This window comes from Anguilla anguilla, chromosome 8 (genome assembly GCF_013347855.1).
Source record: "Anguilla anguilla isolate fAngAng1 chromosome 8, fAngAng1.pri, whole genome shotgun sequence".
Lineage (NCBI taxonomy): Eukaryota > Metazoa > Chordata > Actinopteri > Anguilliformes > Anguillidae > Anguilla > Anguilla anguilla.
Window position 1 is genome coordinate 8,259,372 of NC_049208.1, and position 16,231 is coordinate 8,275,602.

Here is a 16,231-nt window from a genome sequence, read left to right on the forward strand (position 1 = left end):
ACGTGGCATTTCATTATAATTGCATGCATTATCCCCACCCCCCCCACCTTTAGGTTTTTGAGTTTTTCTAACCACATCTGCCATGTACTGGCTACCTTATGCACACACACACACACACATATGTACGTGTGTGCATACATACAGCATATAAATATGTATTTTTTTGAATAGACGAAAAAAGATTGGTAGCCAGTGGTGCTAATTAACAGCAGAACAAGCAATTATACAGTGAACAAATGCAAATAGGTTTAATATCATGGCCTGTAAATTAATTTTGAAGTCACTGGAATATTATTCAAGATGTATGTGGCAGGGCTCAATCTGGGAGAGGGAATCGGGGCAATCTGGGGCCACACCTGCCGGTTAAGTAGTCCACCTGCCGGTTAAGTAGTCACACCTGAGTGAGTTGTTTTAACAGGTGAGCCCAGGGCTTAAAAGTGTGCTTCTTTCCACAGTAGTTGGCTGAGAATGGCACTCTGTACACTGAAAGAAAGAAGGAGAGAGAGAGAGAGAGAGAGAGAAAGAGAGAAATAAATAAAGAAAGAAAGAAAGAAAGAAAGAAAGAAAGAAAAAGAACGGTTGTTTGGTTCGTTTTGCCTTTGTTTTTTAGTCTCTTATTTTTGCCAGGATTTCATGACTGTGAATGGTGAAGATTTTTGTTTGTTTCTTCATACATTACTATACCTGTACAGTGATATGTAACACAGTCGTCTTTGCCTCTGTCAGCACGGGGGCTCTGTTTACTTTAGTTCAGGCAGTTCTCTGTCCTTTTCCATGGTTCGTTTGTATGAAATCAGCCTGACCCCAGTTTGATGGGCTCAAACTTTCTTTATCCATGGGCCGCACTCAGCTCTTAATGTTGTAACAGTATGAGGCAGGACGTCTTACAAAAGTCCCGGTGAATTTACGTGGAAATTGTCAAAGTTTTTCTTTTTTTTAATGCTATTTATACGGCCGAGACTTCATTTAACACATTGTAAAAAAAAAAAAAAATTTATCTACAGAAGTAAATTTGGCATTAAATTCTTTTTCCTTCCCCCTTAATGTGTCCGATGCCCTCGGTTGCTGCTGCTGATGCTGCTCCAAAAAAAAAGAGGGACCGCGCCTGTGTGTTTCCGGAAAAGTCTGAAAGGGTTGCCGAAAAGCCCGGGTGATTTAGCGCACGCTGACTGGAAACCGTTTAGTCACCGGCATTCTGGACGGGGAAAAAGAACGTGCGTCACCACGGTTACACCGCCATCTTGCACTTTAACTGACCTCAGTGCTGAAACTAGACTGGTAATCAGACTTGTTTTTTTTTTTTTGTTTGTTTTTTTTTCGCTCTATGAGTCTAAGGGACTTGGCTCTGCAGTACCATTAGGCAGTCCAATTTTTTTTCGATTTTGTCCACAGACAGACATGCTGCTGTGATATTAAGCCATATATTTAGATCAGAGCGCACAAAACAGCATCGTGAGATACCCACGCTGAGACAGGGGTACTGTATGTTTGCAATACATCGCCTGGAGTTACGTGTCAGAGGGGCACAGCTGCAGGTGATTGGTGTGAGACTTAGCCGTTAGATTTCCCATTGGGCGGTTTCGCAAAATTTTCGACCAATGGCGCCAGATCGAGGGACTTGTCGTCGTGGAAATTCGGACCGTGTGTTTTGGGAACAGAAGGGATGCCGACAGAATTACCACCTTGGAGTCCATGGGCCACGTTTCTGGCTGATATTGAAGGCGCTCCAAGAGAGAGGGAGAGAGTATGAGAGTGAGAGAGCGAGAGGGCGAGAGAGAGAGAACGAGCAGCGGGGGTAATCCAACAATTGCCGGCTCACTGTAACCACGGCGATGAGAACGAGTTGCGGGGCGGTGGCATTGCCGCTCGTTTTGCATCGATTGCACATGATGGATTGTTTTGGCTATTCAATTACGGCAAATTGAGGATAATGTTGAATTGATCCATTTCTCCCCCCCTGCTTCATCCATCTTGTTTCAAAACCGCGGGGCCTCGGTTAAATGAAGCCTTTGTACACGCGTACGCCGCCCGCGCTGCTGAGCCGAGTTCAATAAAAGGGATGATTGTGGTACGTTTCACTCCTTCCACCGTGCAACACGGGGGCAGTGGGCTACAATATATTTTGTCAGGTTCCAGAATTTGTTCATAAATAGAAGTGATTTTTTTTTTTTTTTCGTTTCGTTTCGTTTCGTTTCTATTCTAGCCATTCAACATTCATCCAGTTGTGTCATTACTGTAGAACCACTGCCGATTTGTGCGGAATAAAACTGAAACGTCTCCTCTCGGAGTCCTATTTATTAAATTACCCTCCGGGCATGGGAGTAAAGGTATAGGGGCCGCTGGCTCGTAGCACGGTTCCCATCTTTTACTTACGAGCCCTAAATCGCTGCTCCTCTTAGCCAATAAATAAATTGGAAAGATGGTGGCTCTCCCGTCAGGACAGGAAAAACACAAAGCGCGCAAATTTATCGCCGAGTTAAGGTGTGACCCGCCCACCCCCGCCTCTCTCCTCCTCCTTCTCCTCCTCCTTCTCTTCGTCTATTTACCTTTTTATTATGCGGGAGGGGTGGGGAGGAAGGGGGGGGGGTGGGGTGTAGCTTCCTCTCTTGCCCCCCACCCCTCAGCAATGTCTTGCCTGCGGAAAAAGCCAGCCACACCGTACGCATCTCACAGGAAGAAATATGGGCCCACGGAGCCATATTTCACTCGCACCGCGGCAACGCTGACGGACGGATCATTAGCCGCTTGCCTCCGCCCGTGCCCCGTGCACGGGGGGTTATTTTCGGACTTTAGAAATTCAAACGTGGGCCGCCAGAGGCCGTTCCCTCTTTGCCGTCATCTCTTCGTGTCACCTGGATTCCGGGCGCTTGCTCGCAAGCGAAGAGCGAACAGAGAGAGCTTTTGCTTCGTGTTTCTTTGTCGCGTTAGCGACGGGAGCTAGCGTGGTGCAGTCGAGGTGTTGGGGCTGGATAACTGTGCTCGTTATAACCAGACGTTGACCCGTTTGGCCCCCAAGCAGAGTTCTGCTGCCGTTGGTTTCAAACTTTTGTTTGCCAGTAAAGTTAAATGCTGTTTAAAATGCTAAAATTTTGGAAAAAGCTGTTTTGGAAAAGGCGAGTCTGGAAAGTGAACGCGTGTGAACAACGGAAGTTCTTTTCGTGCCTGTTTGCGTGTGTGTGTGTGCGCGTGGGTGTGTGTGTGTGTGTGTGTGCGTGGGCATGTGTGTGTGTGTGTGTGTGTGTGTGTGTGTTCATATGTGAAAGCCCACTCTCTGGAACAGCTAACATGCTTTTGGTGTTGAAATGAGAAAAAAAACAAGCAAAGTGAGTGCTTCCTTCTGTTTTTTTCAATTCAGAACATTCGTCTCTGGAACAGATCCAGTTAAACTGAAATGATGAAGTGAGCAAAACTTATTGGACACACAGGCCTTTAGCGGTTCTCTTGTGCCTGTGAGTTTAGGGAACGGTATTATTTTGCAACTAGCGTAATCTGGCCTTATTTATTTGTTCATTTATTATTACTTTTTTTAGACAGTCACATTCCTTAAAAAGGATTTAGCATTGCCTTGTCCAGGATAAGCAGCTTGTGTGAGCAGCAGTGTGTAATGTTAGCGTGTCTATGTATTTCTCTCCTTTTCTGTATATTTGGTAATCCATCAGGGCTAAAGCTTACATTGTAATTCTCACCTTTAAGCACAGAGTTCTCAGAGTAATCATAAGTTTGTGGGATTATGACAGGTGAGTCAAGCATTACTTTAAGAGGAAGGGCCGTTTGCAGGGAAAGTTCTAAATTCTTTCTAGCTATTAAGAATTTAGAGCAGTTCCACAGCTGACAGGTAACAGCTCCCAGCTGTGGCACTGTTAGCTGTTAGCTAGTCATTAGCGCTGCTCGGGAAATTATTAAAATCCAAAGCTATCGGCGTGTAAATTATACTCAGGTGCGTGTTTTCACCTAAACATCGTGTTCAGGCGCTGTCTTTGTGGCTTATTCAGCTTCACCCGACCGAGTGGAACTAATGGGAATAGATTTTAAATCGAGTAGGATGCTTCGTCCTTCTTTCTTTAATAAAAAATATATTTAAAAAAAAATATATGCGCTCCCACTCGAGTGGCTCATAAAAATGATAAATAACGCCTCTCCTGACTCCTCTGTTACTCCCCCACCCCCCCCCCCCCCAAAGTCGCCTTTTTTTTTTTACCTGCCCATTAAATTCTCCCTCCGCCCCGAACGAGGCCCAGAGGAGGGAGGCAGCATGGGGTCTGAGACCGGCACGGGTTTGGCGTTCGAAGTTCCCTCCCTGTTCCGTTCTCCCGAGCGCGTAAAATAAAAAGAGCGTCGCGAAATGGCGGCCGGTGGTGCCGCGTCAGAGACGCGCCCCCCTGCTCCCGCCCCCCTCTCGTTTCGGCGGTTCGGTTGAAAGGATCAGCGGACGAGCAGCGCCGCTGAGCAGCTGGCCCTCTCATCGGGGGTTTGCTCGGTCTGAGCCGTCTCTTTCATTTGGACATGAGCACCAGTCGGGGGGTTTGATACTTTTTTCTTTTCTTTTTTTTTCAGTGTGAAAAATATGGCTTGTTTTCACAAATAAATTAGAATTTTTCTGCACGAACTTTGGTAGTCAAGTTTTTTGTAACTCAAACTGCATTCTAAAGAAAATAAAACTGAACATTGTAGTAAATCATGTTGATTGAATTGTGGCCTGTGTAGTATAATGGGTAAGCTTGTAGTTGCAGGTTTGACTCCCAAGTAAGACACTGCCATTGTAATCTTGCTTCAGTATATGTCCGGCTGTATAGATGGATGCAATGTTAATGCTGTGTAAAAAGTTGTGTAAGTTGCTCTGGATAAGAGCGTCTGCTAAATGCCTGTTATGTAATGTAATGTGGCCTGTGTTATGTATCTGCTGATCCTGTGAGGGAAGGTTGGATGTGTTTGGTAGAAATCCCCCCCCCCCCCCCCAACCCAACCCCTACCCCATTAATGCTGTCTCTCTCCCCCCCTCCCTCCAGTGCTGGTGTTGTTCATCGTGACTAAGCGACAGGAGAGTTGGGTGTCTTTGGTAGAAATTCCTGTACCCCCCCATTAACGCTGTCCCCCCTCCCCCCCTCCAGTGCTGGTGCTGCTCATCGTGACCATGCGCCGGCGGAAGAAGGAGCCGCTCATCCTGGACGAGGAGCGGGACGTGCGGGAGAACATCGTGCGCTACGACGACGAGGGCGGCGGCGAGGAGGACACCGAGGCCTTCGACATGGTCGCCCTGCGCAACCTCAACGTCGTCCGCGACCACAAGACCCGGCGGGACGTCACGCCCGAGGTGCCCGCCCTCTTCTCCGCCGCCCGGCCGCCGCCCTACAAGGTCGTCCCGGACAACGGGATCTTCCGGGAGTTCATCTGGGACCGGCTGAAGGACGCGGACGTGGACCCGTCGGCGCCCCCTTACGACTCGCTGCAGACCTACGCCTTCGAGGGCAGCGGCTCGGTGGCGGAGTCCCTCAGCTCGCTGGAGTCGCTCAGCACGGACTCCGACCAGAACTACGACTACCTGAGCGACTGGGGGCCGCGGTTTAAGAAGCTGGCCGACCTGTACGGCCACGCCGACGGCAGCAGTCTGTTCTCGTAGCGTCGCGGATTCTCGTCGGCTGACTGTGGATTACAAACAAATGGGAAAAAAAAACAAAAAAAAAAAAACTAGTATTGCTATCGTTGGAAAGAGCGGGTGGAAAAAAGACAAGACACCAAAACTTTTTTAAAAGGATGGGAAATAAAATACGTTTGGATGGGTAGAAGAAAAATTAAATCAGATTGGATTAGTGAAGAGTAAGAGAAAAGAGAACAACAAAAAAAAGTATTATTGACAGTTTTGTGTGTTGATACGGATAACATTTGCAAAGAAAAAAAAAATTGTGGACTTTTTTGGTCGTAAAAAGATTATAACAGGACAGTTTATAAAAGGCAGTTTGGCTAACGAAGTTGGACACTGTGGTGGGAGTCGAGCCTAGTGGACAAAACAGCCGGAACATTCTAGAGACTTCCCCACAGCTACGCTAAGCCCTTACAACAACGCGGTTTCCAAGCACTCCCAGGAATCCTGCTGCAGTTACTGTTATATCTCCGAGCAAAACTGAAACCCTTTTTTTTTTTGTATCAACTCTTTATCTGTAGTGGTTTAGTCAGTGCGGCTGCATTTTAAACAAGCCCCGTGGTTCATTTTGCTATGTACATCTCGATATCGGTATTTTTTTTTTGGTTTTTTCCACAGATCTTTTCATGGATTTCCTCTTTGGATTACATCACCATATTGACATACGGGGGTAGAGCGAGAACAAGATAAATTTGATCAGTGTTTCGCGTGAAAGATGCGTCTGCCAGACACGGCTACAGTACTATGTAAAAGACTTTTACATCCTCCCTGAAATCTGCTGTCAAATCGCAAGTCCAGGAAAGTGACCTGCTTCCTGTTCATGCTGACATCTCTTCGATCCCTACAGGAGAATAAACACTCTCTTTCATTCTTTCAGTACAGAATTTGACACAGAGTAGTGTTTTTTATTTTTATTTTAAAAAAAGGATGGTTATCTTCAGAGGTATTTTCCCTTAGGTCTGCATAACCCTGGTGTGTAGTCAGATGTGTTAGCATCAAGTTGTGAGTTGTGGGACAGCACAGCAGGACGGTCTGGATTTCGACGTTTTAGGGGTTGTTTTTTTTACATTTGCACCTTTTTCAAATCAATATTGAGTGCGTAAAAAAGCCCACTCATTAAAAAAAGGTAGGTGGGTGGTTCAGAATGGAGATACATTTCACATGTTATACACTCTGACAGCTACAGTAAATTTTAACAACTTTAAGTGCCAAGGAGCACTGTACTGAGAATTTTCATTGGGCCCAGCATTCAAAAGAAGGGTCTTACATTTGTGGGAGGTGGAGTTCTTGTATTCTACCATTGCCTCGCCTGGTTCATGCTCATAAAATTGTGTGATCTTCGCTACTCGACACAAATTATAGGCAGACCAAACAGTTATGCTCCTGGTTTCAAGGATACTACAGTAAAGCTTCATAAAAAATATGCTTTTAAGAGAGGCAAGAGGTCAAGGACAAGTCAAGGATCCGTGAGTTAATTAGAAAGTTCACACTCAGTTGTGCTTTTAAAATGATTGCTGACCTGAAATAATAATTTTTAAAAAATTGCTGATTTATTTTTTTACATGTTGTCCCATTTAAACTGAAATTTATTTCTTGATTTTTTGTTGATTGCTTTGAGTTACAGCAACAACGAAGATGAAAAACATTGTTCCTATTCGCAAAGTGCAGGTATAGCTCAGTACGAAAAAGGTTTGAAGGTTTTTTATTTTGTTTTCTCAGTTCACACCCAATGAATAGACCTCCTACTTCCTCCAAGCATCAAGGTTTTATCTTTGATTTATTAATTTTTTTTCCTGTCACGGTTGAAAATAAATAAGATGTCTGAGTGGCATTTGTTTGTCATCGAGGCACTGTGCATTAGCTCTCTGCTCGCTTCTCTCCTCTTGAAGAAGAAGGAGTCGCTCGCTTGCAAAGCGCCATCGGACGCTTCTGAGGCCAGAGAGAGAGAGAGGCCCCTGTGTGATAAATGGCACCCGGGCTAGTTGGACCATTTAGAAGAGCCTTTTATAAATTAGCCTGCCGCTTCAACGTGAAAGATGAGGCTGTTGGTGTAGGGCATGTAGTACACACACACACGCACACACACACACAACGCACGCTCGCACACACACACATACATACGCAAGCATGCGCAGGCACACGCGTACACACACACACACATACACACACACGCACGCACGAACACACACAGAGATTTCCCAGTAGTCTGCCCTCTGATGTAGACGTACTGCTGTGGAGCATTAATTGAGAGTTACCCAGGGCTTGTATATGCCTTTCTATTGTGGGGAACGGGAACAACAGTACTGTGGATACATGACTGCGTTAGACTGGCTCTTTCGCTAACTATGAACGCACAAATCATGTCATCCGTGGCTGATTAGACTACGATATCATGAAGGTACTACATATCTGAGCTAACCAAAAGCAGATCTGGAGAGTGTGTTAGGATCTTAGTTATCTTATCAAAATCTTGTTTTCCTGGCATATTATCCAACTTAAACACAAGTGAATAGAGGAAGTGGGACATGGCCGGACAGATATAAAAGCATGTAGCAAAATTCTCTTTCTGTTCAAAGTGTTTGCTTGGGCTTATGTAGGAATTCAACCCTTTGAAGAAAAGTTTTCTTGGAACGTTCTTTTTTAAAAATTATTCTAAGTCAGTGTTCTAGAGCTTTCCTACCTCTCACCCAATGCACGCTGGGATAGGCTCCAGAACCCCCCGCGACCCTGTCCAGGATAAGTGGGTATAAATAATGTATGGACGGATGGATGTTCTAGAACTCCATCGCTTTCAGTTACCAACACCGATTTTTATGTCAGCAGTAGAATGTTCAGTTAAAGACATTCTAATCACATGTTTGTGATCCTGAACCTTGAAGGGTTAATTGGCTGCAGCTGCCTAATTCCTTTTTCGAGCGTTTTTTTTTCCCCATCAGCCCACACTTCCAGCCAGGCCACAGTAAGACAGGAAGCCCGCTCCGGCGACAGGTAATAACAGTCAGGCTCCTGTGTCCGTCGCGGACAGAGCCGCCGCGCTAGCAGAAGGCCACGACCCGCTGCTTTCAAGAGGGAACTGCAGAAGGCTGGGGGGTGTAGTTCGGTTTCGCGGTTTGCTGTCAATTTACGGGCGCTGTCAGGTAATAAAGCGGCCCTCTACGGAACGCTCCTGCGGTTAATGTGTATTGGTTGCCAGTCCAAGGAGATTGGTTCTTGGCATTCTCCGCCTCAGCCGTTTTCCATGCAGTAAATTCTGAGGCTTCAAAGATCTTTTTTTTTCCTCCCTCCTTCTTTCTCTCTCTCTCTCTCTCTCTTTATTTCTCTCTCCCGCTCTGACTCTCACTGTCTCCCTCCTCAACATAAAATCATGCGAAATCAAAAAAACAAGTCATCGTTATTATTCTTGCAAACATGCCCATCTCGTCCCCGCTACAAACTGTTATCCATTGAATTTTGACAGCGCGTTTCACCCCGACGGTAATGCGATTTCTTAATTACCTCAAAGAATAATTTAGTCGTTTTGCTGCAAAGAGGAGATAATGAAGATTGAGAATATTGTCTGAGAACGGCTGCCGTCGTAAAGCAAATCTAATTATTTGTTAACTGGTTTGCTAAACGAAATCTAAAAGGGCAATCGAAATCTCATTCGCCTTGGCACTAAGTCCTAATAAATACCATTTTAATTAAGAGAATTAGCGGAGATGAGCTGTGATAGGCACACTGGAACTTTGAAGTGGTGGAACTTTATCATGTTAACTTCGCTCGGAAAGAAAAGTAATCTCAACTCCAGAAAATATGATTTAAATATTCTAACATGACATACGCTGATGAATCTTTTATAGATTTATCTCCATGCATTTTTTACATTAGGTCTACCCCACATTATTATTAACTGAAGGGGATGTAAGATTTTATATAAACCAAAGTTGCAGGAAAGATATGTTGTTAGCAGTAACCGCTGCCAATTAAAGTCAGTCTGTGACAGGTAAATCGAGATTTTAAACTGCAATTGTGACTCAAAAGTCCAGGCTCTTTGTCCAGGTAATTACTGCACGGATCTTTCACGCTGTGAAGGCAGACTGGCCAGAAGTTTGACGTCTCACCCACAGAGTAACTGGATAACTTGATTCCTTTTTTTTTTGTTAGCTGAGAGCAGCTGAGATCCTTGCTGCGTGCAGCACCAATTTTTGCAGAGGAGAGGAGCGCAATTAATTAAGACGTCTGACACAGACCAGAAGGCCTCATGTCATTTCGCTTTTATCTCTGCCAGCCTGAGGATGGAGGGGAAAGGGGGGGGGGGGGGGGGTTCAGCATGTGTCATTAATCGCTTTGAATGAACCGAGAAAGACAAATCACCTGTTTTCAACGTGTAGAATTTTGACTTCACATTATTCTTGCTCCGTGCTATTCTGGTGCCTCAAGTAGAATCCTTCTGACGTTTGCTGCACTTTTTTTTTTTTTGTTACAAAGACGAAGTCTTTGCCCGGTTAGTGCGGCACTGTGGTCGAATACCGTTGGGGCGGGGTACGCTTGTGACCTACGCAGGGGATAGGTTTTCTGAAGAGGTGCTTTTCTGCAGATTTTCGGCGAAGCCTTCCCGCTTGGCCGAAAAAAAAACCGTCTTTGTGTGCTGCATTGTTTCTGCATCATAGTCTCACGACGGGTAGCCACAAATCAAAAAATCTAATCAGCCGTTGATAATGGAAATACGAACGGTTTGTGAGCATGTATTACAATTATTTAATTTCCTTTATAGTGGAGGACACCTTTCTTCATTGCTGTTTCAAAACTTGTACTTTCATTTTTTTTTTGAAGCAAGGCAGATGCATATTCATTGTTGATCATGTCATGAGTCTTTTTCATACATCCTGTTTTTTATTATCTTTTTTTAAAAAAAGATCAAGTCATTATCATGATTGCCTTTTGTAAAAAAGAATTACAAAAACATTAAAAAAAAACATATTTTGGGCATATTTTTACAGGATTGGCTGGTACATCACATCCTGAACTGTGTATCTGCAAATACTCAACAGCCTAGTCTCCTATATGGTGAAAGTACTTGTCGCATTTGAGTGAGCAGTCACCCAAATTTATTTTGCATAGCAACTGATTCAGTTGTTCAATTGTGGGATAGCATTGCATTGTGGGATTGCATGGAACAACAACCAGACCTGTCTCTGGAATTCCAGGGGAATGGCTGTCTACCATTGAACTGCAGGTGACCCAACGCAACTTGTCAAAATCATACGTCCAATTGTTTTACGCAGGCATGGAGACCAATCCATGCTGTTTATACTTTATACCATACATTGACAGTCTAACTGAACTTTCTTTCTGAGACTCAATGTCTTTCTCTTTACATCAAATGTAAAAAAAATTCTCTTTTTCTTGGTAATGTGTAGCCTATTAATTGAGATCGATCGATGTTTGGGGTGAGGTTGCCATAACGATAGACCGTGTCCAGTGAAACGATTGGCTTGTTTACATTCTGGCAACATTAAGTATGATTATTTGTGGATATCTAAGTGGCCTTTCTTGAACCAAAAGAGAGGAAATTTATGCTTAATTGAACAACATGCCAAGCCTTGCGCCGTCTGGTAGACAATCATAGATTCATCTTCCACCGCTTTTTTCTGTTCGTTTGTACATAGAAATGTAATCAGCCCAGTTTTTTGTATTGAAAGTTTCAAAATTGCTCTTGACTTGAAGTCATGTGTATAATTTTCAATAAAGAAATAAAATTGCAAAGTCACAGCCTGAGACTTTATTTCTTACAGTAAGGTACTGTACACGGTACTCCCAGGAATAAGGGAGTGGGGAAAAAGGCATCCATCGCTCGTTTCTCTTTCTCAGTCCCCGGCGAACTCCAACAAGAATTTGCAGCGCGTAAAGATTCATAACTACAACGTAAATGCATAGTTTCAAAGGTTCTGCTTTCAGTACGTGGGAAGAATCGACAACAGGCTGACCAAGTAGGTGTCAGGGCTGGAGGTGTCAAGAATGCCTCTCATTGATGGTCTGAGGTGGGGGGGGGGGGGGGGGGGGGCGATGCTTGGTGGTGCTTGGTGATGCGCGAGCGTACACCTGCGCTCCACAAACCCGGAGCCTGGAACGTACGGCCACGGCGGACCGCTAATGCCTTCCATCATGTTCTTCAGTACAGACTCAGCAGTCCATCTCCTGCCATCGATCGCCTCGGCAACGCACCATTGTTCTGGAAGATCCAGCCCAAGGATACTCCGGCGCAAGGATTCGCACACAAAGGCCTCTGGGCGCTGACTCAGGCCCGAGAAGGCTGCCTCGGACTTTTGTATGTTGTGTTCCGTACGAGGTAAATTACTCCCTCCTCGTTCTCACCCCCACCCCACCCCCGGCCCCCAAACTCCCACCTCCCACCACTTACTCCGAGTGGTAGTTAAGTAATTCTCAATGCTTTTTTCTTTTATATATATATATATATTATTTTTTATTTTTATTTTTTCCACAAAGTTATTGATTTTCCTGTGGAATTAAATACAGGATTTCATACATTTAATAAAATAGCTGTAGGAAAAATCCAATTATCCGCACAGAAGCTTCCGGAAAAACTCATTAAAAATACTGTAATGATCATGCCAGCTGTGGGTCTTTTGTACTACAGTATTGCAAAGAAGAGCTGACCCCTTTAAAAAAAAAAAAAAAAAGCTCTCCATGTTAGTCCCACAGGCTTTTGTTGTCATGTCGGGAAACCTTTGAGAGGTAGATGTAATGGGATGGCCCCGCCCACCCACCTTTTTAATGAGGGGTGTCCCGAGGCTAGAGAAAATTCAAATGCCAACCTGAGGCACGGTATTGTGTAACTCATCCTATTCATCTGTGTTTGCGCTCTGAAGACCACAAGCTCTATTCTGGGAGTGTGTGTTGGGGTGGGGGGGGTGGGGGGGGGGGGCTGAGGGCGGTGGGGGAGAAGATACTGGTCAAAATCTCGCCTCAGTACATTCGAAGTGTGAGAGATGAAGTAATGACTCGCACCCTCAAACCAATGGAAACCCCGGTGGGTTTGTTTGTGTCTGCGTCGTTTCCGCTCTCGCTGCCTCACACCTCGTCAAATGCACGATGCACACGCGCGCCGCACGGCGCTAACGCCGCTGCGATGGAGTCATCCTTCTGTCCTTTTTTAAAATTTGTCCACGAACAAGGACACCGTTCGATCTTTTCTTTCTTTTTTTTTTTTTTTCCCCGGCCGCCCTGCATAAACGACACCGCAATCTGTCCGCCGAATTCTATTTTTGTCGTGATTATTTTTGTCATTTACGTATATATTTACTATGTATAACCAGTGTATGTTAGCCACACGGCGTGCTCTTGAATTATCACTTTAGGCTCACAGCTCGTAGGAGACCTGGGAAATTGAATTTTTCATATGTAAAACATATGTATACAAAACATGATATACAACAGCAATAAAAAGAGGAAAAAGGAAAAACAAGACACCTCGTGTCATGCAGAGACTTATTGGTGGGAACGATCCTGTAGCGATGACCGCACTGTGCGATAAATAACGAGCTTCAGATCCCTCATACTGTGACATAGAACTGGGATGTCTGGTCTGTATTGATGCTCCAGACTTCTGTTGCATGCTGGGAAGCATGTAGTCGTATGAATACCAAGCAGGATGCATTGTTGAATTTTTTTTTTTTTTTTTTTTGTGTGTGTGTGTTGGGCATGAACTAGGGGTTGGGCTACTACTGCTGGCTCCACCCTAATCTGACGACTATGCATGTGGGTGAAGTCAAATAAAAATGCGTATGGATTGATAATCAGCAAGCTATTAAAAATTACAACTTGCTTGGACGAAGACCACTGCTTAGCAAATAAAACATAACAGTGATAGAGTTTCAAAGGTGACTGCGTTTGTGACTGTTTTGGCTTGAATGTTGGGTTAAAGAGTGGCTCAGTTTGGGAGAGAAAAAAAAAAAAAACTGTTCTAAATCTAGTCGGAAATCTAGGCTGCACCCTTTAGCCTTGGATCTGCTAGTCCAGTTGGAATATGGACAATCACTATGGATGCAAAGTATGTATGTGGGAAGTGAGATGGGGGTTGAGCCAGTAAAACATCTACACCCTAGGTCACAGATCAGGGGGGCAACAACTAGGCAACTTTGTCCTGGGCCCAGGATATGGGGTGTAACTCTTTGTAATTTGTATAAGGGGAGAGCCCTCCCCTCCCTATATATTGTTGTTTCGGCCCTCGTAGCTCCAGGCCTGCCCCACACCCCCGCACTGTAGCCCCTCTCCACCTGCGGGTTTACGGGCGGGTGTTAGGGAGGGCGCCTCTCCTCCAGGCGGGTCGAGCTCTCGTCGGCGCGCCGTGCGGAAGTGTGCACGGTTCACGGACTGAGTGAGCGGGTGGAACTGCCTCTGCTTCCTGCTTCCTGTTTCCTGTTTCCTGTTTCCTGGTAAATGGTAAATGGACTGCATTTATGTAGCGCTTTTATCCAAAGCGCTTTACAATTGATGCCTCTCATTCGCCAGAGCCGTTAGGGGTTAGGTGTCTTGCTCAAGGACACTTCGACACGCCCAGGGTGGGGTTTGAACCCGGCAACCCTCCGACTGCCAGACAATCGCTCTTACCTCCTGAGCTGTTCCTGTTCGCCCCCTTCCTGCTTCCTGCACAGACGCCGGAGTGAAACGAGGAACGACGGCGAGCTGCAACTGCCAGTTCCCAACGGTAAAAAAAAAGAGGAGGGTGGGGGTCGGATTCAGCCGTCGTAACGAGTGCTGGAGTACGAAGACCTTGACATGTGCGTCGGTTGAAGAGGCCCTTAAAGTTAAAGTGGGGCCGAGTGGACCCTCTTCAGGAGTAGTGCCGGATGCACAATGACACGTTAGCACAGACGCCGCGTGTCTACCTCCCACCCTGCCACCAACAGAAAATAGGCTGCGGTGCTGTTCGTGTGTAACTGTAACAAACCATTCAATAAAACAATATAGTGTATTAAACATATTTATATTCACATTTTAGTGAATGTCATAGTGTCATATTACGCACACAATATTTATTAACAAGTTTAATTAAGTTTTCTGCCCGTCTCAGCGTGCCATGAAACGAGAGGCTTTGCTCGCTGAGAAACAGGAACTCCTGTAACGTAGCGTTCGAAAAAGCACATCATCTCACGGCAGTTTTGAACCGCGCGCGTTTGTTTCACAAGATGCGCGTCGCACGGAAGGGGGTTATTTGGAGCGAGGGGATCAATGAATAAACATCTTCAGCGTGAGGCATTGAGAAATAGATTTTTTTTGTTGTCTCAGGTCTCCACAGGGTTGGTTTTTTAGATACTGAAACATCCCTTGTATCGGAAGCCAGCACTGTTCCACTGCAAAGGTTCATGGAATATAATCAAAACACGGCAAACAGTTTTCTGGCTGCTGCTCTTGTTTGTTTTCCTGACGCTTTTATACACTCTGCGTTTTTTATTCAAGCAGGGACAGAAAACTCAGCCCATTTCCCCAGGTTCGCACAGCACTGCTCCCATATTGCCACATGCGTTTCATTTACTGGGGAAGAATTTCAGGCAGTGTGTGTGTGTGTTTGTTTGTGTGTGTATGTATGCGTGTGTGTGTGTGTATGTGTGCGTGTGCACTTGTGTGTGTGTGCATGTGTTTGCGCGTGTGTGCACATGCGTGTGTGTGCATGTGTGTGTGTGCGTGTGTCGTGTGTGTGTGTGTGTGCTTGTGTATGTGTGTGTGTGAGTGTGCGCGTCTGTGTGTCTGTGTATGTTTGTGCGTGTGTGTACGCGTATGTGCATGTGTCTATGTGTGCGTGTGGTGTGTGTGTGTGCGCGTGTGTGCATGTGTGCGTGCGCACGCGTGTGTGAGTCTGTATGCGTGTGTGCTTTTGTGTGTATGTGCGTGTGTGTTTGTGTGAGTCTGTGTACTGTACCTTTGTGTGTCAAGTGCCCCTGAAACCTTGGTCCTCTAGAAGCGACGGATTAGAGTGAGAAACTGAGGTTGTGTATTTCCTCAAGGAAACAAGCTTCTGCAAGTGTTTGAAGGATGGAGGAGCCCAGAGGTTGAATAATGAGAAGAACATGAAGAGGATGGTGCTTGTTTTGGAGGAAGTCTGTTATTTTATGTTTATTTACATCTAGGAATCCCACTTGTTCACTGTGCTTGTGCTTCTGGCAACAGCATTTGATTAGTCACATGCGTATACACAATGTTTCCAGTGGCAACCTTGCAATGGACTGTTTATTTGTAGCTGACAAACGCAACTCTAATATTGGTGCCCTTATTTTCATATATTACTATTATTATTATTATTATTATTATTATTATTATTATTATTATTATTAACTTATGAAGGTTCAATACATGCATAGTTCATTATTGCAATGTCAACTAAAGTGTTTTCACTAATGCAAATAAAGGGTGTCATACTTTCATTAAAGCTGATGATTAGAAACTTAAATGTTTTTTTATTTTATTTTATGTGTTCTAAATTTGGGATTTTTTAAAAATACTGTACATTGAAGGTGAAATTAAAGAGGTTAAAAAGCACCTAAAGATGTATAACTTGTAAATTTTATACATCAGTGGTTTCCGATTACCCGAATC

General features: G+C 44.8%; 1 protein-coding gene across 3 annotated transcripts in view; it reads left to right on the forward strand.

Annotated features, from left to right (window-relative positions):
- Nucleotides 1-11,376, forward strand: part of cdh7a (cadherin 7a) — a 103,610-nt gene extending 92,234 nt beyond the window's left edge. For all 3 annotated transcript variants that reach the window (XM_035430031.1, XM_035430032.1, XM_035430033.1), the window contains exon 12: nt 5,109-11,376. In XM_035430031.1, coding sequence (XP_035285922.1) covers nt 5,109-5,617 — 509 coding nt within the window. In that variant the 3' untranslated portion in view covers nt 5,618-11,376. The remainder of the gene's footprint in view (nt 1-5,108) is intronic.
- Nucleotides 11,377-16,231: the final 4,855 nt, after the last annotated feature.